This window comes from Salvelinus alpinus, chromosome 2, assembly GCF_045679555.1.
Source record: "Salvelinus alpinus chromosome 2, SLU_Salpinus.1, whole genome shotgun sequence".
Taxonomy (NCBI): Eukaryota; Metazoa; Chordata; class Actinopteri; order Salmoniformes; family Salmonidae; genus Salvelinus; species Salvelinus alpinus.
The window spans coordinates 88,588,427-88,612,189 of record NC_092087.1 but is presented as its reverse complement, the minus strand read 5'-3'; the positions used below and the strand labels follow the sequence as shown (position 1 = coordinate 88,612,189).

The following is a 23,763-nucleotide window of genomic DNA, read 5'->3' as shown; positions in this document are numbered from 1 at the left end:
ATATTGTTAACATGGTTCTGTATTTAAATAAAAGTGGAAATGGGGGACATTTTGTCAATTTTAGAAATGTAGGACCCATTTTAATACAGTAATCTTCCTTTTCTGACATGCTGTTCTGGTCGTCATGCATGTTAATGTCTTAAAGAGGAAGGAAAGAACAGTTCTGTATCAGGTACTTGTATCCTGACTACTTTAAATATGTGTCAACCACAGAACTGACAGTTACTAGCAGTTTCCACACACTGCCAATAAGTTGACTCACTGTACAAGACAAGACACTTCCCTCTGTAAGAAGTCTTGACAATATCTTGAAAAATAGTTTTTGGTTATAAGTCATATACTTGAGGGTAATGTATCATTTTACTTCTTGTTATGTTTTGAGTTGTGTTTTGGTTGTTACGTCAGGCCCAGTATTCATAAAGGTTGTCAGTGTAGGAGTGTTGATCTACATGGGAAAGAAATTATTAACCAGGGTAAAAAAATGCCTGTGTGTGTATATGTGTATGGTAACAGGCTACAATTGACTATATATGGACAACAGGCTACATTAGACTATATATGGATAACATGCTACATTAGACTATATATGGACAACAGGCTACAATAGACTATATATGGATAACAGGCTACATTAGACTATATATGGATAACAGACAACATTAGACTACATATGGATAACATGCTACATTAGACTATATATGGATAACAGGCTACATTAGACTATATATAGATAACAGGCTACATTAGACTATATATGGATAACAGGCTACATTAGACTATATATGGATAACATTAGACTATATATGGATAACATGCCACATTAGACTATATATGGATAACAGACTACATTAAACTATATATGGATAACAGACTACATTAAACTATATATGGATAACAGGCTACATTAGACTATATATGGATAACAGGCTACATTAGACTATATATGGATAACATGCTACATTAGACTATATGTGGATAACAGGCTACATTAGACTATATATGGATAACAGGCTACATTAGACTATATATGGATAACATGCTACATTAGACTATATATGGATAACAGGCTACATTAGACTATATATGGATAACAGACTACATTAGACTATATGTGGATAACAGGCTACATTAGACTATATATGGATAACAGGCTACATTAGACTATATATGGATAACATGCTACATTAGACTATATATGGATAACAGGCTACATTAGACAATATATGTATTACAGGCTATATTAGACTATATATGGGTAACAGGCTACATTAGACTATATATGGATAACAGGCTACATTAGACTATATATGGATAACATGCTACATTAGACTATATATGGATAACAGGCTACATTAGACTATATATGGATAACAGGCTACATTAGACTATATATAGATAACAGGCTACATTAGACTATATATGGATAACAGGCTACATTAGACTATATATGGATAACATTAGACTATATATGGATAACATGCTACATTAGACTATATATGGATAACAGACTACATTAAACTATATATGGATAACAGGCTACAATAGACTATATATGGATAACAGGCTACATTAGACTATATATGGATAACAGACAACATTAGACTACATATGGATAACATGCTACATTAGACTATATATGGATAACATTAGACTATATATGGATAACATGCTACATTAGACTATATATGGATAACATGCTACATTAGACTATATATGGATAACAGGCTACATTAGACCATATATGGATAACATTAGACTATATATGGATAACAGACTACATTAGACTATATATGGATAACATGCTACATTAGACTATATATGGATAACATGCTACATTAGAATATATATGGATAACATGCTACATTAGACTATATATGGATAACAGACAACATTAGACTATATATGGATAACATGCTACATTAGACTATATATGGATAACATTAGACTATATATGGATAACATGCTACATTAGACTATATATGGATAACATGCTACATTAGACTATATATGGATAACATGCTACATTAGACTATATATGGATAACAGGCTACATTAGACTATATATGGATAACAGGCTACATTAGACTATATATGGATAACAGGCTGCATTAGACTATATATGGATAACATGCTACATTAGACTATATATGGATAACATGCTACATTAGACTATATATGGATAACAGACAACATTAGACTACATATGGATAACATGCTACATTAGACTATATATGGATAACAGGCTACATTAGACTATATATGGATAACAGGCTACATTAGACTATATATGGATAACAGACAACATTAGACTATATATGGATAACATGCTACATTAGACTATATATAGATAACAGGCTACAATAGACTATATATGGATAACATGCTACATTAGACTATATATGGATAACATGCTACATTAGACTATATATGGATAACATGCTACATTAGACTATATATGGATAACATTAGACTATATATGGATAACATGCTACATTAGACTATATATGGATAACATGCTACATTAGACTATATATGGATAACATTAGACTATATATGGATAACATGCTACATTAGACTATATATGGATAACATTAGACTATATATGGATAACATGCTACATTAGACTATATATGGATAACATGCTACATTAGACTATATATGGATAACATGCTACATTAGACTATATATGGATAACAGGCTACATTAGACTATATATGGATAACAGGCTACATTAGACTATATATGGATAACAGGCTGCATTAGACTATATATGGATAACATGCTACATTAGACTATATATGGATAACATGCTACATTAGACTATATATGGATAACAGACAACATTAGACTACATATGGATAACATGCTACATTAGACTATATATGGATAACAGGCTACATTAGACTATATATGGATAACAGGCTACATTAGACTATATATGGATAACAGACAACATTAGACTATATATGGATAACATGCTACATTAGACTATATATAGATAACAGGCTACAATAGACTATATATGGATAACATGCTACATTAGACTATATATGGATAACATGCTACATTAGACTATATATGGATAACATGCTACATTAGACTATATATGGATAACATGCTACATTAGACTATATATGGATAACATGCTACATTAGACTATATATGGATAACATTAGACTATATATGGATAACATGCTACATTAGACTATATATGGATAACATGCTACATTAGACTATATATGGATAACATGCTACATTAGACTATATATGGATAACATTAGACTATATATGGATAACATGCTACATTAGACTATATATGGATAACATGCTACATTAGACTATATATGGATAACATGCTACATTAGACTATATATGGATAACATTAGACTATATATGGATAACATGCTACATTAGACTATATATGGATAACATGCTACATTAGACTATATATGGATAACAGACAACATTAGACTATATATGGATAACAGGCTACATTAGACTATATATGGATAACATGCTACATTAGACTATATATGGATAACATTAGACTACATATGGATAACATGCTACATTAGACTATATATGGATAACAGGCTACATTAGACTATATATGGATAACATGGATAACATGCTACATTAGACTATATATGGATAACATGCTACATTAGACTATATATGGATAACAGGCTACAATAGACTATATATGGATAACATGCTACATTAGACTATATATGGATAACAGGCTACAATAGACTATATATGGATAACATGCTACATTAGACTATATATGGATAACAGGCTACAATAGACTATATATGGATAACAGGCTACATTAGACTATATATGGATAACATGCTACATTAGACTATATATGGATAACAGGCTACATAAGATTATATATGGATAACTGGCTACATTAGACTATATATGTATGACAGGCTACATTAGACTATATATGGATAACATGCTACATTAGACTATATATGGATAGCATGCTACATTAGACTAAATATGGATAACAGGCTACATTAGAATATATATAGATAACATGCTACATTAGACTAAATATGGAGAACAGGCTACATTAGACTATATATAGATAACAGGCTACATTAGACTATATATGGATAACAGGCTACATTAGACTATATATGGATAACATGCTACATTAGACTATATATGGATAACAGGCTACATTAGACCAGTGTTCCATTATTAAAGTGACCAGTGTTCCATTATTAAAGTGACCAGTGTTATGTTATTAAAGTGACCAGTGTTACATTATTAAAGTGACCAGTGTTACTTTATTAAAGTGACCAGTGTTACTTTATTAAAGTGACCAGTGCTCCATTATTAAAGTTACCAGTGTTCCATTATTAAAGTGACCAGTGTTACATTATTAAAGTGACCAGTGTTATGTTATTAAAGTGACCAGTGTTACATTATTAAAGTGACCAGTGTTACATTATAAAGTGACCAGTGTTACATTATTAAAGTGAACAGTGTTACATTATTAAAGTGACCAATGTTACATTATAAAGTGACCAGTGTTCCATGTCTATTAACATACGGCTACAGCCTATGTTGCAGGATTGAGTAACCGGGTGGTAGCCGGGTAGTGACAGTGACTAAGTTCAGAGCAGGGTACTGGTACTGATGGCTATTTAACAGTCTGGTGGCCTTGAGATAGAAGCTGTTTTTCCGTCTCTCGGTCCCAGCTTCGATGCACCTGTAATGACCTCACCTTCTAGATGATAGTGGGGTGAACAGGCCGTTGCTTAAGTGGCTGAGGTCTTTGATTATATTTTTCTTCCTGTGACACCGGGTGGTGTAGATGTCCTGAAGGGCATTCAGTATGCTCCTGGTGATGCGTTGGGCTGATCGCACCACCCTCTGTAGAGACTTGTGGTTGCAGATGGTACAGTTGCCATACCAGGCGGTGATGACAGCCCGACAGGATGCTCTCAATGGTGCATCTGTAAAAGTTTGTGAGGGTCTTAGGGGACAAGCCAAATTTCTTCAGCCTCCTGAGGTTGAAGAGGACCTGGTGCGCCTTCTTCACAACACTGTCTGTGTGGGTGGACCATTTCAGATTGTTAGTGATGTGTACACCGAGGAATTTGAAGGATTTCACCTTCTCCACTGCAGCCCCATCGATATGGTTTGGGGTGTGCTCCCTCTGCTGTATCCTGAAGTCCACGTTCAGCTCCTTCATTTTGTTGATGTTGAAGGGGAGTGTATTTTCCTGGCACCACTCCGCCAGGGCCCTCACCTCTTCCCTGTAGGCTGTTGTGTCATCTGCAAACGTGTTGATTGAGTTGAGTCATGCGTGGCCACACAGTCATGGGTGAACAGGGAGCATAGGAGGGGGCTGAGCACGCATCCTTGTGGGGCCCCTGTGTTGAGGATCAGCGTAGTAGAGGTCTTGTTTCCTACCTTCACCACCTGGGGGCGGCCCATCAGGATGTTCAGGACCCAGTGGAACAGGGCGGGGTTCAGACCCAGGGCCCCGAGCTTAATGATGAGCTTGGAGGGTATTATGGCATTGAAGGCTGAGCTGTAGTCAATGAACAGCATTCTTACATAGTTATTCCTCTTATCCAGATGGTATAGGGCAGTGTGCAATGCGATGGCATCATCCGTGGATTTATTGGGACGGTATGTGAATTGCAGTGAGTCCAGGGTGCCAGGTAAGGTTGAGGTGATGTGATCCTTAACTAGCCTCTCAAAGCACTTAATGATTACAGAAGTGAGTGAAGTCATTTAGTTCAGTTTAGTTCAGTTACCTTCGCTTTCTTGGGTACAAGAACAATGATGGACATCTTGAAGCCCATAGGGGCAGCAGACTGGGATAGGGATAGATTGAATACGTCCGTGAAGCCAGCTGAACTGCGCATGCTCTGAGGACCCGGGATACCGTCTGGGCCGGCAGCCTTGTTAGGGTTAAAATTCTTAAATGTCTTACTCACGTCGGCCACGTAGAACGAGAGCTCATGTCCTCGGGAGCGGCCCGTGTCGGCGACACTGAGTTATCCTCAAAGCTGGCGAAGAAGGTGTTTAGCTTATCAGGTAGCAAGACGTTGGTGTCTGCGATGTGGCTGGTTTTCCATTTATAATCCGTGATTGTCTAGAGTCCCTGCCACATACATCACATACGATAGTGGCAAGATGTACTACTACAGACATCAGTGTTTTTATCCTTAAATGTGACTACGTTTATTTATATATATATATTTTTCTTCACCTTTATTTAACCAGGTAGGCTAGTTGAGAACAAGTTCTCATTTACAACTGCGACCTGGCCAAGATAAAGCAAAGCAGTGCAACACAAACAACAACACAGAGTTACACATGGAATAAACAAACATACAGTTAATAATACAGTAGAAAAAGTCTATATACAGTGTGTGCAAATGAGGTAGGATAACAAAGGTAAGGCAATAAATAGGCCATAGTGGCTAAATAATTACAATACAGAAATTAAACACTGGAGTGCTAGATGTGCAGAAGATGAGTGTACAAGTAGAGATACTGGGGTGCAAAGGAGCAAAAATAGATAACAGTATGGGGATGAGGTAGTGTAATGGGCTATTTACAGATAGGCTAGCCAGTCTTGTGTTTCACAATTTTTTGTGATTTGTTTCCAGTTCGTTATGTTGTTTTTAGCCACACATTATTAAGGAAATTATTATTAAGATGGTGCAGTAATGTTGAGATGCCAGTAGGGAGAGCTCTAGTCTAGAACACTGCAGTAATGTTGAGATGCCAGTAGGGAGAACTCTAGTCTAGAACACTGCAGTAATGTTGAGATGCCAGTAGGGAGACCTCTAGTCTAGAACACTGCAGTAATGTTGAGATGCCAGTAGAGAGAGCTCTAGTCTAGAACACTGCAGTAATGTTGAGATACCAGTAGGGAGAACTCTAGTCTAGAACACTGCAGTAATGTTGAGATGCCAGTAGGGAGACCTCTAGTCTAGAACACTGCAGTAATGTTGAGATGCCAGTAGGGAGAGCTCTAGTTTAGAACACTGCAGTAATGTTGAGATGCCAGTAGGGAGACCTCTAGTCTAGAACACTGCAGTAATGTTGAGATGCCAGTAGGGAGACCTCTAGTCTAGAACACTGCAGTAATGTTGAGATGCCAGTAGGGAGAGCTGTAGTCTAGAACACTGCAGTAATGTTGAGATGCCAGTAGGTGGAGCTCTAGTCTAGAACACTGCAGTAATGTTGAGATGCCAGTAGGGAGAGCTCTAGTCTAGAGCACTGCAGTAATGTTGAGATGCCAGTAGGTGGAGCTCTAGTCTAGAACACTGCAGTAATGTTGAGATGCCAGTAGGGAGAGCTCTAGTCTAGAGCACTGCAGTAATGTTGAGATGCCAGTAGGTGGAGCTCTAGTCTAGAACACTGCAGTAATGTTGAGATGCCAGTAGGGAGAACTCTAGTCTAGAACACTGGACCCTTCAGTAGGTGAGGAGGAGTGTACATTGAACTGATTAGTAGAATAGAATGAATGATATCATGGAACTGACCACATGTAAATTAAACTTTGACTTGTTACATATAGAACTCAGAATGTGTTGCCTTGCCCCTCTAAGATATTATAAACATTCCAAATAGAATAGTGAACAAATAAATGACATGGTTCTGTATTTAAAGAAGTGTAAGGTCCATCATTTGGAAGTGAATGACCCACTCTTATTCACTAACCTCCCTTTTCTGAAGTGCTGGTCTGGTCATGATGCATGTGTTAAAGAGGAAGGATAGTTCTGCATCACCTACTTGTGCCCTGACTACTTTAAATATGGTTGAACCACAGTGTTCCAATGCACTGTTAGTAAGTTGACTTACAGTACAGACCTCTCCCCTTCACTCTGTAAGTACTCTTGACAATATCTTGAAATATTGTTTTTAGTTATTTGTATTTAGTCATAAGTCATAGACTTGAGGGAAATATATCATTTTACTTCTTGTTATGTTTTGAGCTGTGTTTTGGTTGTTACATCAGGGTCAGTATTCATTAAATAAGTGTGTCAGTGTAGGAGTGCTGATCTAATTAAAATCAAATCAAATGGTATTTGTCACATGCGCCAAATACAACAGGTGTAGACCTTACTGTGAAATGCTTACTTACAAGCCCTTAACCAACAATGCAATTCAAGAAATAGAGTTACATCGGGATGACATGATGAACCAGGTGGAACACGACATGCTCAGTGTAACGCTGTAGTGTGTGTGTGTGTGTGTGTGTGTGTGTGTGATTCACTTGCTGTTTATCCTCACAGCTTGGGGATAGGAGCTATCATTGAACCTGGTGGTCAGTCTTTAGGCTGCTGTACAGCTTGACGGACCGTAGAGGATCGAACATTTATCCTCCTATATTTGGGGTTCTGAGAATAAAACAGCTTCAGAACAATCAATGTAGAAATATGTGTTTACAGTTCTACACATCTGTTCAATAAGTGATTGTTGTTGTTGTTGATGACTTTATTGTATACATTAGGAAATTATTTTTGCATCACGCAACATGTCATCTTAAATAGACAGACGTAGACAGACATGCAACACATCACACACATTACATACATGGTGCAATAGACTTACAGACAGACAGTATTCACATAGACAACCATATAGCACAATACAACACAACACAATATGAGCCTGGTTCATTTTCAGTAATGAGGCCCTGTACCCCATTTACAGTTTCTACTTCAATGTATCAGGTGGAGTTATTCACCAGCTATAGAGTGAGTTGTTGTTTATGTTTCTAAGACTGCAGGGTGGGAGATGCAACAATGGCCTTGAGAACAGCAGGAAGTGTGTTGGTGGTCTTTCTCTGGTCTGTAGCAGGTATGGTCTCATTCATAATGTTTTAGTTGCCCTGTATATCAATCTAAAGACATTTCTAAAAGCATAACAATTGTAATGATATTCTGGTGTGTTCTGTTAGGTGTCTCCACTTCACTTTCAATAGTCATATTTCACACCTCACTGAGTGATGCTTATCTCTGGTTTCCATTCACACTTCTGCACATCAGCAGCAGTAGCAGAATAAGAATGTTGTCAACCACCAGCAGAGTTGGGGTCAATTCCATCTCAATTCCACTCAATTCAGGAAGTAGACTGAAATTCCAATTCCAATTATTTTCAATGCTTTTCAATTAGGAACATTTAGAAAATGTGGAATTGTAATTTGTTTTACTTTCTGAATTGACTGGAATTTAAATGGGATTGACCCCAACCCTGGCCACCAGTGCTTTTTACTTCCATGATGTATATTGAAATGAATACTAGAATGATATAAGGGAATGTACATTTGAGTAGATGTACATTCAGTACACTACAGTATAGTAGTACAGTATAGTATAGTACAGCTACACATGTTTACATGCATTTGGATGTATTATTGTATTGTCTGTTTCTTTATAGTCTTGACGTCACAAATGAAGTTCTCTCATGGTTGAGTCCTGTGACACTGTGTTTCAGGTATTCTGAGGCAATATACTGTGAGGAGTGTCTGTGCCTTAAAGGGGTCATCAGTGGACATGCACTGTCCTATTCCCAGTGTGACCCAAGTCACAGAGATAGTCTGGTATAACAAACGGTTGAATGGTAAGCTGTATGATCTGAGAAGGGACCCTAATTATGAAGGTCGTGTGGAGTACCATGGAACTACAGAGAAGGACTGCATCCTGAGAATCACAGACCTGAGACAGAGAGACATAACAACATATTACTTCAGATATAAAACAAACCAGTATTCAGAATGGAAATATTCATATGGATTCCCTCTCAGTCTCACAGGTACAGAATAAATAGTAGAGTACAAGTCATTTATTACATGTTCTATGAGAACAGTGAAATGGTGGTGACTGACAGACTTCCTCCATTATTGTTTCATAACCTCTCCCTTCAGATCTAAAGGTGGAGAGGAAATATGACAACAAACTGACCTGTAAAACCACCTGTACTCTGACTGGTAACCCCACATACATCTGGTACAAGAACAGACAACATCTAGATGAGAGCACCTCCCCCCAGTACAAAGACTCAGTCTCCAGTAACTATGTAGACAGTTACTCCTGTGCTGTAAAAGGCCATGAGGTTCTCCGCTCTCCTGCAGTGTGTGAGTGGGAAAAAAAGTGTTGATTAAAACTCAGTGTTTCACTCTAGCAATACCAACAGCTCAAATGGTTATGATTTATACTGAAACGACTTGAAATGAACAGTTTACTTATTTACTTTGCACCTAAAGAAACAAGACATGAAAAGTTAAAACTATTACAGAGAGCCCCTTTATGTTTCAGGTGCTCAGGGTCACAACTGCTGGAGTGTGACTTACACCAAGAGGAGAATCTGTGTCTTGAGGTGCTCCACAGTGAAGATAGCCTGCTCTTACTCTCATCCCACTAGTTATATAGAACAAGGTTCATTCTGGTTTACACAGAAACACCCTGTAGATCTCAGTTCATATCCAGAGTATGCAGGTCGTGTGGAGTACAATAGAAACACAGAGAACCACCACACCATGACAATAACACACCTGACAGAGAAGGACTCGGCTGAATACAAATTCAGATTACTAACAACAGATGAGGGGAGATTTTCTGGCCTTCCTGGTGTGATGTTGACTGTCACAGGTAATACTGCACCTACAGTTACTACGGTAATAGGACAAGTCTAATCACATGACAAGTCTGTCTGGAGTCAAATATGACTGATGTTTCCTCTTAGATATCCTGTTGGAGATGGATCCTACGTCTGTCTCAGAGGGGGAGAGAGTCACACTGAGATGTATAACCCAATGTACAGTCGGTCTCAACCCCACCTATATCTGGTACAAGAACGGACAACGTCTGAACAACCCAATCACCAGTTATAACAGTCTGATCCTAGACACAGTCACCAGTTATAACAGCCTGATCCTAGACCCAGTCAGCAGTGAGGATGCAGGGAACTACTCCTGTGCTGTAAAAGGCTTAGAGAGAATCCTCTCTCCAGAAGAGACTCTGACTGTCAGATGTGAGTACATGGGGTGTTGATATATCTACAGTGAAAGTCATTGATATCATCTCTCTAATTCATGGTTCTACATGTCAGTGTAATATACTAATCTATACTAATTTACATCATCTATATAATACATGGTTCTACATGTTAGTGCAATATACTAATCTATACTAATTTACATCATCTCTGTAATACATGGTTCTACATGTCAGTGTAATATACTAATCTATATTAATTTACATAATCTCTTGCTTCCTTACATGGTATATGAGTTGTTATTTTTTTTGTCATCTTCAATACCAGATGGTCCAAGGAACACCTCAGTGTCAGTCAGTCCCTCTGGTGAAATAGTGGAGGGCAGTTCAGTGACTCTGACCTGCAGCAGTGATGCCAACCCACCTGTGGACAAATACACCTGGTACAAGAAGAATGTAACCTCACCAAAAGCATCAGGACAGAGTTACAGCATCACTAACATCATCTCTGAGGACAGAGGAGAATACTACTGTGAGGCTGAGAATAAATATGGACGTCTCAATTCTTCTTCTGTGTCTGTGGACGTTCAGTGTAAATACACCTAACCTTATCTTTTAATCAGAGGATCACATTTAAATTCATATTTCAATCACAAGTAAAACACTATTTAAAACATTGTTGTTACGTATTGTTCACCAGATGACCCAAGGAACACCTCAGTGTCAGTCAGTCCCTCTGGTGAAATAGTGGAGGGCAGTTCAGTGACTCTGACCTGCAGCAGTGATGCCAACCCACCTGTGGACAAATACACCTGGTACAAGAAGAACGTAACCTCACCAAAAGCATCAGGACAGAGTTACAGCATCACTAACATCAGCTCTGAGGACAGAGGAGAATATTACTGTGAGGCCCAGAATGGAAGAGGATCTATGAACTCTACAGCTCTGATGATCATTGTAGCAGGTAAAGTTACATCTTCAAAACTTCAATACAAATTGACAGGTTTCAAGCTGATCTTAATCATTGTGTTTTGACTGATTACACTTTGGTTTATAATTATGTGTTGGCTTATGATGTCACAAGTCTTATAAGATCCCAAAATATTAACATGTATTGTGTTGATATTCTATAATGTGTTAGATTTTAGATTATAAGAACATGCCATGTACTCATATCATCCATATTTTATTTTAGGGAAACAAACATCAGTTGTGACTGCAGCTGTAGGAATCATAGTGGTTGTTCTGGTTCTCATCCTCTGTCTCTCTGGACTCATGTGGTTCAGGTGAGTGAGATTGCATATCTTTTTTAATAATTTCACTTTAGTCATTGTAAATTTGAAATAGTTCTTAACTGACTTGCCTAGTTAAATAAAGGTGCATTTAAAAGAAGAAAAAAAAGTAACTTAATTTCTTAATTGATTGATATCTTCATACATTCATTAATGTACAACAGGAAGAAAGCCTCCACATCCACCTGCAACACAAGAGACACAGCAGACGATGGACAGGTGAGTCTGTTGGAATCAGAAGATGACTGTGTTGACTGTGTATTCTTTGTGGAACATTTCCGCTCCTCATGTTGTCTGTTCTCTCTCTCCATCAGGGAGACTCTAGTCCAGTGTATGACAACATCTCAGGTATGGCCATGACCTCTACTGCAGCACAGACAGCAGCCACAGACGACCAGGATGATGTTCACTACGCCAGCGTCCACTTCTCTCGTTCCAAAAACCAGGAAGTGCCTCTGTACTCCACCGTCCAGCTGCATCAACCACAGAAACATGACAAAAATGTCCAATATACTGCTGTGAAATTCAACCTCCCCAGTTCTGCCACCCAGTGAGCATATTCTGCCATTACAACAACATAGAGTCTATACTATATAGAACATTGTGAACACCCAGACAGCATCAAGGTCATTCATATGCTGCTGCTTATTGGAGGACAATGATGTCATTAAAATAAGCAAAACAGTTGACCCCTAGTGACCCCTCATTGCTCCCTGAAAACTCCCTCCATCACTATCTGAAGGGTTGAAGGAGAAATCTTCATGTCATATGACATTTCATTGAACTACTATGGTGTAACAGTGGACATTTTGAAAAGTCACAGTTTTAATGTCTAAAAGGTTCCAGGGGTTTTCAGGCCAAATGACATTTCCTGAAACTACAAACTCTACAATATACATCTCAAGACAGTTACTATGACATGTCTATAATGAAGGAGTGATGTGATGTGATGAGGATTTTGAGTAACTGTTCTGCTTGCATTCCAAATGGCACCCTATTCCCTATTTAGTTCACTACTGGTCTAAAGTAGTGCACTATAAGGGAGTAGGGTGCCATTTGGGACTCAAATTCAGTTTAACGTCTGTTTCTTTCTCCAGGCCCACGGTGGAACAAGCAGCTGAGGAGGCCTCCTCTGTTCTTTACAGCACAGTCAACAAACCCAGAACCAAGAAGACCTGAACACAACAAACCCAGAACCAAGAAGACCTTGTATATCTGGACCCGTATATTCAAACTAGTGGTATAATTAAGCAATAAGGTCAGAGGGGGTGTGGTATATTGGCCAATATACAGTACCACGGCTAATGACTGTTCTTCTGCACAACACAATGCAGAGTGCCTTGATACAGCCCTTAGCCGTGGTATATTGACCATATACTACAAGCCCGAGGGCCTTATTGCTATTACAAACTGGTTACCAACATAAATAGAAAGTAAACAAATATTTTTGTGTCATACCAGTGTTCTATTGTCTGATATACAGTACATGAAATGAAATGCTTATTCAGCCAATCAGCATCCAGGACACAAACTACCTGGTTTATAATAGTATCTAGTAATATACAGTGCATTCAGAAAGTATTCAGACCCCTTGACTTTTTCCACATTTTGTTACGTTACAGCCTTATTCTAAAATTAATGAAATCGTTTTTTTCCCCCTCATCAATCTATACACAATACCCCATAATGACAAAGCAAAAACAGGTTTTTAGAAAGGTTTGCAAATTGATTAAAAATACAGAATTGAAGTATCACATTACGTAAGTATTCAGACTCTTTACTCAGTACTTTGTTAAAGCACCATTGGCAGCGAGTCTTTCTTGGGTATGATGCTACCAGGTTAAACATTTTTTTTTACAGCAAGTAAATTTTGTTGTCTGTTACCCAAATAAATTAAATTAGTTTCTATACACTTTATATATAGTTTGCTAGATTTTTTCAAATATTTGTTTAAATGTTTCTATTACAAAGTTAGAGCACAATTTTGCCACAAAATTCAGGAAGTAGTTCTGCTTGATGCAATGTTTCTTATTACTTTTATCAAAACATTACTAATGTGTGAAGTGTAAACAAATTGTAAACAAATCATAAACATGCCGCTGTAATTCAGCGGCAACGCGCCGTATAGTTCACAATCCACTTTGCTCAGAGCAGCTGTGTGATGCACAACAATGCCAGTTTATGGAAGTCACATCACTTGATTGTCAGAGGTAACAGAGTTAACTTCTAGCTGGCTAGCTTTCGGTTTCACTGAACAACGTCTGCTTCATGTAGCTAACAAGCCAGCTGAGATAGCTAGTTCACTGAATTCATATGCCAGGTCCACGTCAACTCTTAATAACACAGTATCTTTACATGCGTGGTTCATTCTGTATCGATTTTTTTACATTTTCAAATGTTATTTGACATTTTATTTTGTGTATTTTCATTTGTATCTTTATCTGATGCCATCTTCTGTTTGACTCCTCCGCTGGTATCCCCTGCATCCGCCCACTTCTTCCCCGAAGTAGACCTTATGAGCATCGTAGATTTGCATGTTTCGCTCTCTGATCGGATTGTCTGAATTCACTAGTCGAGTGTCAATCACAGAAAAAAACAACATGGATGAAAATACATTTTGAGAAAATGTGAATCCCTCGTCCGTTTCCCTGGCCCCTGGCAAAGACATAGACTGTGTATATGGCAAAGACTTCAGCTTCGCCTGTTCCACTGATATGGATTCAGTTAACAAATACGGAAACTCCAATGTTCACACCAGTCTCATACTTTTAAATCCATGACGGGAAGAGTGAACTTGCACACTTGGGAAAGGGTTGGGAATCGGGATCTCAGTCTCAGGCATCTTGTTACCAGTTTGTTATTTTGTTATTGATCCAAGTGGATGAGGACATGATTGGGACATATGAAGAGAGACAGGAGGCTGCAGTAATGTTGAGATGCCAGTAGGAGGAGCTCTAGTCTATAACACTGGAACCTTCAGTACCACTTTGATGGAGATGATGAGGAGGGATGGGTCACATTATGTGAGGAAACACATTAAGAAACCATATAGAACAGTCAACACTTTGTTGTGGATCTGTATTTAAAGAAAAGACTACATTGAAAATGGGCTGCATTTAGCCCCTTTAAAAAATGCAGGCCCACTCCTCAAATGAAGAAATGTACATAGCTGTCACGTTCTGACCATAGTTCTTTTGTATTTTCTTTGTTTTAGTGTGGTCAGGGCGTGAGCTGAGTGGGCATTCTATGTTGTGTGTCTAGTTTTCTTGTTTCTGTGTTTGGCCTGATATGGTTCCCAATCAGAGGCAGGTGTTAGTCGTTTGTCTCTGATTGGGAGCCATATTTAGGTAGCCCGTTTTCTGTTGGGTTTTGTGGGTGGTTGTCTTCAGTCTTTGTGTGTCTGCACCAGATAGAACTGTTTCGGTTTTCACGTTTGTTGTTTTTGTATTTTGGAAGTGTTCAGTTTTTTGTCTTTTTATTAAACATGATGAACACTAATCACGCTGCGCTTTGGTCCTCTCCTTCCACAGAAGAAAACCGTTACAGAACCACCCACCAAAAAAGGACCAAGCAGCGTGGTAACGGGCAGCAGCAGCAGCGGCCGAAAGATCGTGAGGAATGGACATGGGAGGATGTTCTGGAAGGCAAGGGAGTCTACACATGGGAGGAGATCCTGGCGGAAGGGATCGCCTTCCATGGGAACAGGTGGAGGCAGCTAGGAGAGCAGAGGCAGCCGGAGAGAGGAACCAGCGGTATGTGGGAACACGGCTGGCAAGGAAGCCCGAGAGGCAGCCCCAAAAATGTATTGGGAGGGGGGGGGGGGGGCACACGGGGAGTGTGGCTAAGCCAGGTAGGAGACCTCAGCCAACTCCCCATGCTTACCGTGGAGAGCGTCGTACTGGTCAGGCACCGTGTTATGCGGTGGAGCGCACGGTGTCCCCAGTACGCGTGCTTAGCCCGGTGCGATACATCCCAGCTCCTCGTATCAGCCGGGCTAGAGTGGGCATCGAGCCAGGTGCCATGAAGCCGGCTCAACGTATCTGGTCTCCAGTGCGTCTCCTCGGGCCGGCGTACATGGCACCAGCCTTACGCATGGTGTCCCCAGTTCGCCAGCACAGCCCAGTGCGGGCTATTCCACCTCGCCGCACTGGCCTGGCTACGGGGAGCATTCAACCAGGTAAGGTTGGGCAGGCTCGGTGCTCGAGACCTCCTGTGCACCTTCACGGTCCGGTCTATCCGGTGCCACCTCCTCGCACCAGCCCAGTACCACCAGTGCCAACACCACGCACCAGGCTTCCTGTTCGTCTCCAGAGTCCAGTACGCCCTGTTCCTCCTCCCCACACTCGCCCTGAGGTGCGTGTCCTCAGCCCGGTACCACCAGTACCGGTACCACGCACCAGGCATCCAGTGCGTCTCCAGAGCCCAGTACGCCCTGTTCCTGCTCCACGCACTAGGCTTCCTGTTCGTCTCCAGAGTCCAGTACGCCCTGTTCCTCCTCCCCACACTCGCCCTGAGGGGCATGTCCCTAGACCGGTACCACCAGTTCGGGCACTACGCACAAGGCCTAATGTGCACCTCAGCAGGCCAGAGCTGCCCGTCTGTCCAGCGCCGTCTGAGCCGCCCGTCTGTCCAGCGCCGTCTGAGCCGCCCGTCTGTCCAGCGCCGTCTGAGCCGCCCGTCTGTCCAGCGCCGTCTGAGCCGCCCGTCTGTCCAGCGCCGTCTGAGCCGCCCGTCTGTCCAGCGCCGTCTGAGCCGCCCGTCTGTCCAGCCCCGTCTGAGCCGCCCGTCTGTCCAGCGCCGTCTGAGCCGCCCGTCTATCCAGCGCCGTCAGAGCCGCCCGTCTGTCCAGCGCCGTCAGAGCCGCCCGTCAGTCAGGAGCCGCCAGAGCCGCCCGTCAGTCAGGAGCCGCCAGAGCCGCCCACCAGTCAGGAGCCGCCAGAGCTGAGGGGCGCCTCAGTCCTGAGGCACCCCTCAGTCCAGTGGGGCCATTTAGTAGGGTTGCCAATTCTAGGTCGTCGATGAGGGTCGCCGTTCATAGGAGTCCACGGAGGCGGGAAATGACAATGGTGGAGTGGGGTCCACGTCCATCGCCAGAGCCTCCACCGCGGACAGATGACCACCAAGACCCTCCCCTATAGGTTCAGGTTTTGCGGCCGCACCTTGGGGGGGGGGGGGGGGGGAACTGTCATGTTCTGACCATAGTTCTTTTGTATTTTCTTTGTTTTAGTGTGGTCAGGGCGTGAGCTGAGTGGGCATTCTATGTTGTGTGCCTAGTTTTCTTGTTTCTGTGTTTGGCCTGATATGGTTCCCAATCAGAGGCAGGTGTTAGTCGTTTTTCTCTGATTGGGAGCCATATTTAGGTAGCCTGTTTTCTGTTGGGTTTTGTGGGTGGTTGTCTTCAGTCTTTGTAACTGTTTCGGTTTTCACGTTTGTTGTTTTTGTATTTTGGAAGTGTTCAGTTTTTTGTCTTTTTATTAAACATGATGAACACTAATCACGCTGCGCTTTGGTCCTCTCCTTCCACAGAAGAAAACCATTACAATAGCTACTGTATGTGGTCTTTAGCAGTACATCCAGTACATCCCTTTCTGACATCCTGTTGATGCATGTGATTGTCTTAAATCCCTGATTACTTTCAAAATGTGTTAATCACTAAAATCACACTTCTTGTTTCTATGCACTGCTACAACGGTACGTTGACTCACTGTACAAGATCTTTCCCCTTCACTATGTAAGTTGACGAGATCATTAAATATATATATGTGTGTGTACTGTATCATTTTACTTTTACTTACATTTTGGATGGACTGGCGGGTCCATCCTGACCCTAACTGGGACACACACACCACTGAAAATGAGGACCAGACACTCTGGAAGTAAGTATGTTATAACATATTCATTCATGTGTTTATTTTGTATATAGTATTTGTGTTTGTTTGTGTGAGTGGGTAAGTGGGTGAGTGAGAGAAAGACAGACACAGAAAGTAGAAGTGAGAGAGAATGCTATAGAGCAGTCTGTAAAGTGATGAACACTTTAACCTGTCTAGCCCCGGGGTGCCGCTAGCGGCACTCCTCCCACATTCCACTGAAAAGGCAGAGCGCGAAATTCAAAAAAAAAATATTTTTTAAATATTTAACTTTCACACATTAACAAGTCCAATACAGCTAATGAAAGACACAGATCGTGTGAATCCAGCCAACATGTCCGATTTTTAAAATGTTTTACAGGGAAGACACAATATGTAAATCTATTAGGTAAACACCTTAGCAAAAGACACCATCTTTTCTTTGTCCACCAACACCACTAGCTATCACCAATTCGGCTAAACTAAGATATTGATAGCCACTAACCAAGACAAAACCTCATCAGATGACAGTCTGATAACATATTTATGGTATAGGATAGGTTTTGTTAGAAAAATGTGCATATTTCAGGTAGATATCATAGTTTACAATTGCACCCACCGTCACAAATCGACTAGAATAAATACATAGAGCAACGTGTATTACCTAATTACTAATCATCAAACATTTCGTAAAAATACACAGCATACACTAATCGAAAGACACAGATCCTGTGAATACAGACAATATTTCAGATTTTCTAAGTGTCTTACAGCGAAAACACAATAAATCGTTATATTAGCATACCACATGTGCAAACATTACCCCAGCATTGATTCTAGCCAAAGAGAGCGATAACGTAAACATCGCCAAAATATATAAATTTTTTCACTAACCTTCTCAGAATTCTTCAGATGACACTCCTGTAACATCATATTACAACATACATATACAGTTTGTTCGAAAATGTGCATATTTAGCCACCAAAATCATGGTTAGACAATGACAAAAGTTGCCCAGCTGGTCAGACAATGTCGTGCGCCATATTAGACAGTGATCTAGTCGTATACATAAATACTCATAAACGTGACTAAAAAATATAGGGTGGACAGCGATTGATAGACAATTTAATTCTTAATACAATCGCTGATTTACATTTTTTTAATTATCCTTACTTTTCAATACAGTTTGCGCCAAGCGAAGCTACGTCTAACAAAATGGCGTCATAAGCGATTAACATTTCGACAGAAACACGATTTCTCCTGTCTGTATCCTCATAGCATTCACGGGGACCTTTAAACTGACTCCAGATCAGGGGCCAAGATGTGTGAAATCTGACTCCATGTCAGGGAAATTGCTGTAGAATGAGTTCTGTTCCACTCAGAGACAAAATTTCAACGGCTATAGAAACTAGAGACTGTTTTCTATCCAATAATAATAATAATATGCATATCGTACGAGCAAGAATTGAGTAGGAAGCCGTTTAAAAATTACAAGATTTCCAGAAAAAGTGACAACAGCACCCCCTATCCTAGAGCAGTGTGTAAAGTGATCATACTGTGTTTCCTGTGTCGCTGTCTCTCTCAGAGTGTGAAAATCTCCCCCAGTGACACGTTCACATCTCTTCAGAGAGACGCTCAGCCCTCCGTGTATCAGACCATCCAGGGGAAAAAACACCACAGAACCTGGACTGATAGAACCATCACAGAACCTAGAGGGAAGAGAGCCACCACTGAACCTAGAGGGAAGAGAACCACCACTGAACCTGGAGGGAAGAGAACCACCACCGAACCTAGACTGAAGAGAACCACCACAGAACCTGGACTGATACGACCACCACAGAACCTGGACTGATACGACCACCACAGAACCTGGATGGAAGAGAACCACCACCGAACCTGGAGAGAAGAGAACCACCACAGAACCTAGACTGAAGAGAACCACCACAGAACCTGGACTAAAGAGAACCATCACAGAACATGGACTGAAGAGAACCATCACAGAACCGGGACTGATAGAACCACCACAGAACCTGGAGGGAAGAGAACCACCACCGAACCTGGAGAGAAGAGAACCACCAACAAACCTAAACTGAAGAGAACCACCACAGAACCGGGACTGATAGAACCATCACAGAACCGGGACTGATAGAACCATCACAGAACATGGACTGAAGAGAAACATCACAGAACATGAACTGAAGAGAACCACCACAGAACATGGACTGAAGAGCTATGGCACCAAACCAAATCTAGACCTTACATCTCTATTCTCTTGCTAATATATTGTTATCATATCTTGAAGGTTCACCCAAATTACAAAATGACACATTGGTTTCCCTACCCTTTTAGCAGTCTATGAACATGGTGTGACAGCAGTCCATGCTTTGGTTTAGTTTCCCCTGGCACTGTTTCCACTTGCTAACGTTTTAGCATTCGTGGCACAAATCCCATTCGTCATGTGACTGATAAGCGGCATTTCTCGCACATAATTTCGAAATCATTCAAAAGTTTAAAAACATTTATTGTGAAGCTCAACAAAGTCACTTACAGATGATTTGAACATGATGTGAGAATGTTCTTATGTGAAATCTTAATATCAGTCCCGTGACTTGAATGGGTTTTTTGTAAATGTGGGAGTGTTCAACATTGCAGCTGACTTTATAGGCGAGTCGAGATCTACAAATCACCTTGCATGATAAAAACTACTCAATATTATTTATAGATCAGCCAGTCACAATTTACCCATGATACATCACAGTTTTGATGCTCTCGAACACTGTCTGTATGACTGCGGAAGAAAGCCCTCTGCATCAGCTTCCTGGTCCCTAACATAGAATTGGATAGAGGGTACATCTATGCATCTTTGTCATGACAGCTTCTGTAACAGAATGGGAAGTGCCATTGAGGGCTTTTTCCATTTTAAAGCAGTTAATGTCTTCTTCTTCAACTTCCATAAGTTTAATGACAGTTTGCAAACCAACTGAAACGGTGTATTCAATGGCTTTAGCCATGCTAAAACATGATTTGAAACAAATACGCCCTCTATTAAACTCTATGGACACTGACTCATTCAAAGTTTTATCAACCACAGATCTCAAACTTCACACTCAGTGTCTATTTATTTAGACTGACAGTAAGGTAACTTAAAACACGTCTACCCTTCACTCTGTAAGTATGCTTGAGGATATCTTAAAATATGTATCTTTTATAATTTGTTTGTAAACATTAACTTCTGTATCCTGTTATGTGCATGGCGATGCTATTGGAATGTATATTCTATGGGTTTTCTGTTATGTTCAGTATACTCTGTAGATATATTTTTGCATATCAATCTGATACAGTATTGTACCTGGGGTTTCACATAAAGACTTGTACATGCTATTGTAAGGACTCTGAGAGCAATAGATTGTTGTGGAGACATTTTGAAAATGGCCGAAAGTAAGAGAGAGAGTGATTTGGTGGATGCTTCATAAGAGCTTTAGGAGTAGTATTAACATGAGACACGGTGTTGTGGGTTGTGTTTAGGAGTAGTATTAACATGAGACAGTGATGGTGGGTTGTGTTTAGGAGTAGTATTAACATGAGACACAGTGATGGTGGGTTGTGTTTAGGAGTAGTATTAACATGAGACACAGTGATGGTGGGTTGTGTTTAGGAGTAGTATTAACATGAGACAGTGATGGTGGGTTGTGTTTAGGAGTAGTATTAACATAAGACACAGTGATGGTGGGTTGTGTTTAGGAGTAGTATTAACATGAGACACAGTGATGGTGGGTTGTGTTTAGGAGTAGTATTAACATGAGACACAGTGATGGTGGGTTGTGTTTAGGAGTAGTATTAACATGAGACACAGTGATGGTGGGTTGTGTTTAGGAGTAGTATTAACATGAGACACAGTGATGGTGGGTTGTGTTTAGGAGTAGTATTAACATGAGACACAGTGATGGTGGGTTGTGTTTAGGAGTAGTATTAACATGAGACACAGTTATGGTGGGTTGTGTTTAGGAGTAGTATTAACATGAGACACAGTGATGGTGGGTTGTGTTTAGGAGTAGTATTAACATGAGACACAGTGATGGTGGGTTGTGTTTAGGAGTAGTATTAACATGAGACACAGTGATGGTGGGTTGTGTTTAGGAGTAGCATTAACATGAGACACAGTGATGGTGGGTTGTGTTTAGGAGTAGTATTAACATGAGACACAGTGATGGTGGGTTGTGTTTAGGAGTAGTATTAACATGAGACAGTGATGGTGGGTTGTGTTTAGGAGTAGTATTAACATGAGACAGTGATGGTGGGTTGTGTTTAGGAGTAGTATTAACATGAGACACAGTGATGGTGGGTTGTGTTTAGGAGTAGTATTAACATGATACAGTGACGGTGGGTTGTGTTTAGGAGTAGTATTAACATGATACAGTGACGGTGGGTTGTGTTTAGGAGTAGTATTAACATGATACAGTGACGGTGGGTTGTGTTTAGGAGTAGTATTAACATGATACAGTGACGGTGGGTTGTGTTTAGGAGTAGTATTAACATGAGACACAGTGACGGTGGGTTGTGTTTAGGAGTAGTATTAACATGAGACACAGTGATGGTGGGTTGTGTTTAGGAGTAGTATTAACATGAGACACAGTGATGGTGGGTTGTGTTTAGGAGTAGTATTAACATGAGACACAGTGATGGTGGGTTGTGTTTAGGAGTAGTATTAACATGAGACACAGTGATGGTGGGTTGTGTATAGGAGTAGTATTAACATGAGACACAGTGATGTGGGTTGTGTTTAGGAGTAGTATTAACATGAGACACAGTGATGGTGGGTTGTGTTTAGGAGTAGTATTAACATGAGACACAGTGATGGTGGGTTGTGTTTAGGAGTAGTATTAACATGAGACAGTGATGGTGGGTTGTGTTTAGGAGTAGTATTAACATGAGACACAGTGTTGTGGGTTCGTTGGTTTAGATGAACACAATCACTTTCCTGTTCTGCTTTCCTGTCTGTCCTCTGACAGGCCTCCTGAATCATATCAGAAATCTATATATGCACATTAGACTTTATAGAATATGGTCCTCTGTAGCTCAGTTGGTAGAGCATGGCACCTGCAACGTGATGGGTTTTGTTCCCTGGACCACCCATACGTAAAATATATACACATATAACTAACTGTAAGTCGCTTTGGATAAAGGCATCTGCTAAATGACATTATTTATGAACAGCAGACTACAACACACTACACAGTCAATACAGCAGGCTATGGTGATGTTCATTGATGCCTCTGATAGATGAAGCTACTACTAGTACTGTACAACAGAGGAGGCTGGTGGGCAGAGATATAGGAGGAATGGCAGGAATTAATGGAACAGTATCCATTCATTCTATTCATATTACAGCACAAATGAATGAGGACATCAGGACTGGAGGCTGCAGTAATGTTGAGATGCCAGTAGGGAGATCTCTAGTCTAGAACACTGCAGTAATGTTGAGATGTCAGTAGGGAGATCTCTAGTCTAGAACACTGCAGATATGTTGAGATGCCAGTAGGGAGAGCTCTAGTCTAGAACACTGCAGTAATGTTGAGATGCCAGTAGGGAGAGCTCTAGTCTAGAACACTGCAGTAATGTTGAGATGCCAGTAGGGAGAAC

General features: G+C 40.5%; 1 protein-coding gene across 1 annotated transcript; it reads left to right on the top strand.

The window, feature by feature from the left end:
• Window positions 1–248: 248 nt before the first annotated feature.
• On the top strand, window positions 249–12,495 carry LOC139568083 (sialoadhesin-like). The gene is made up of 8 exons (XM_071389781.1): window positions 249–347; window positions 8,773–8,850; window positions 9,487–9,804; window positions 9,917–10,126; window positions 10,308–10,640; window positions 10,735–11,022; window positions 11,314–11,949; window positions 12,181–12,495. Exons 2-7 carry the CDS (start codon window positions 8,796–8,798, stop codon window positions 11,589–11,591), a joined length of 1,482 nt encoding a protein of 493 aa, XP_071245882.1. The 5' UTR covers window positions 249–347; window positions 8,773–8,795; the 3' UTR covers window positions 11,592–11,949; window positions 12,181–12,495.
• Window positions 12,496–23,763: the final 11,268 nt, after the last annotated feature.

What these genes read in the sequence shown, in the direction of transcription:
- LOC139568083 (XM_071389781.1), top strand. Translation starts at nt 8,796, where the DNA reads ATGGCCTTGAGAACAGCAGGAAGTGTGTTGGTGGTCTTTCTCTGGTCT. An exon ending in ATTCCCTCTCAGTCTCACAG is followed by an intron (nt 9,805 to 9,916) that starts GTACAGAATAAA and finishes CTCTCCCTTCAG; the next exon opens with ATCTAAAGGTGGAGAGGAAA. An exon ending in TGTGATGTTGACTGTCACAG is followed by an intron (nt 10,641 to 10,734) that starts GTAATACTGCAC and finishes GTTTCCTCTTAG; the next exon opens with ATATCCTGTTGGAGATGGAT.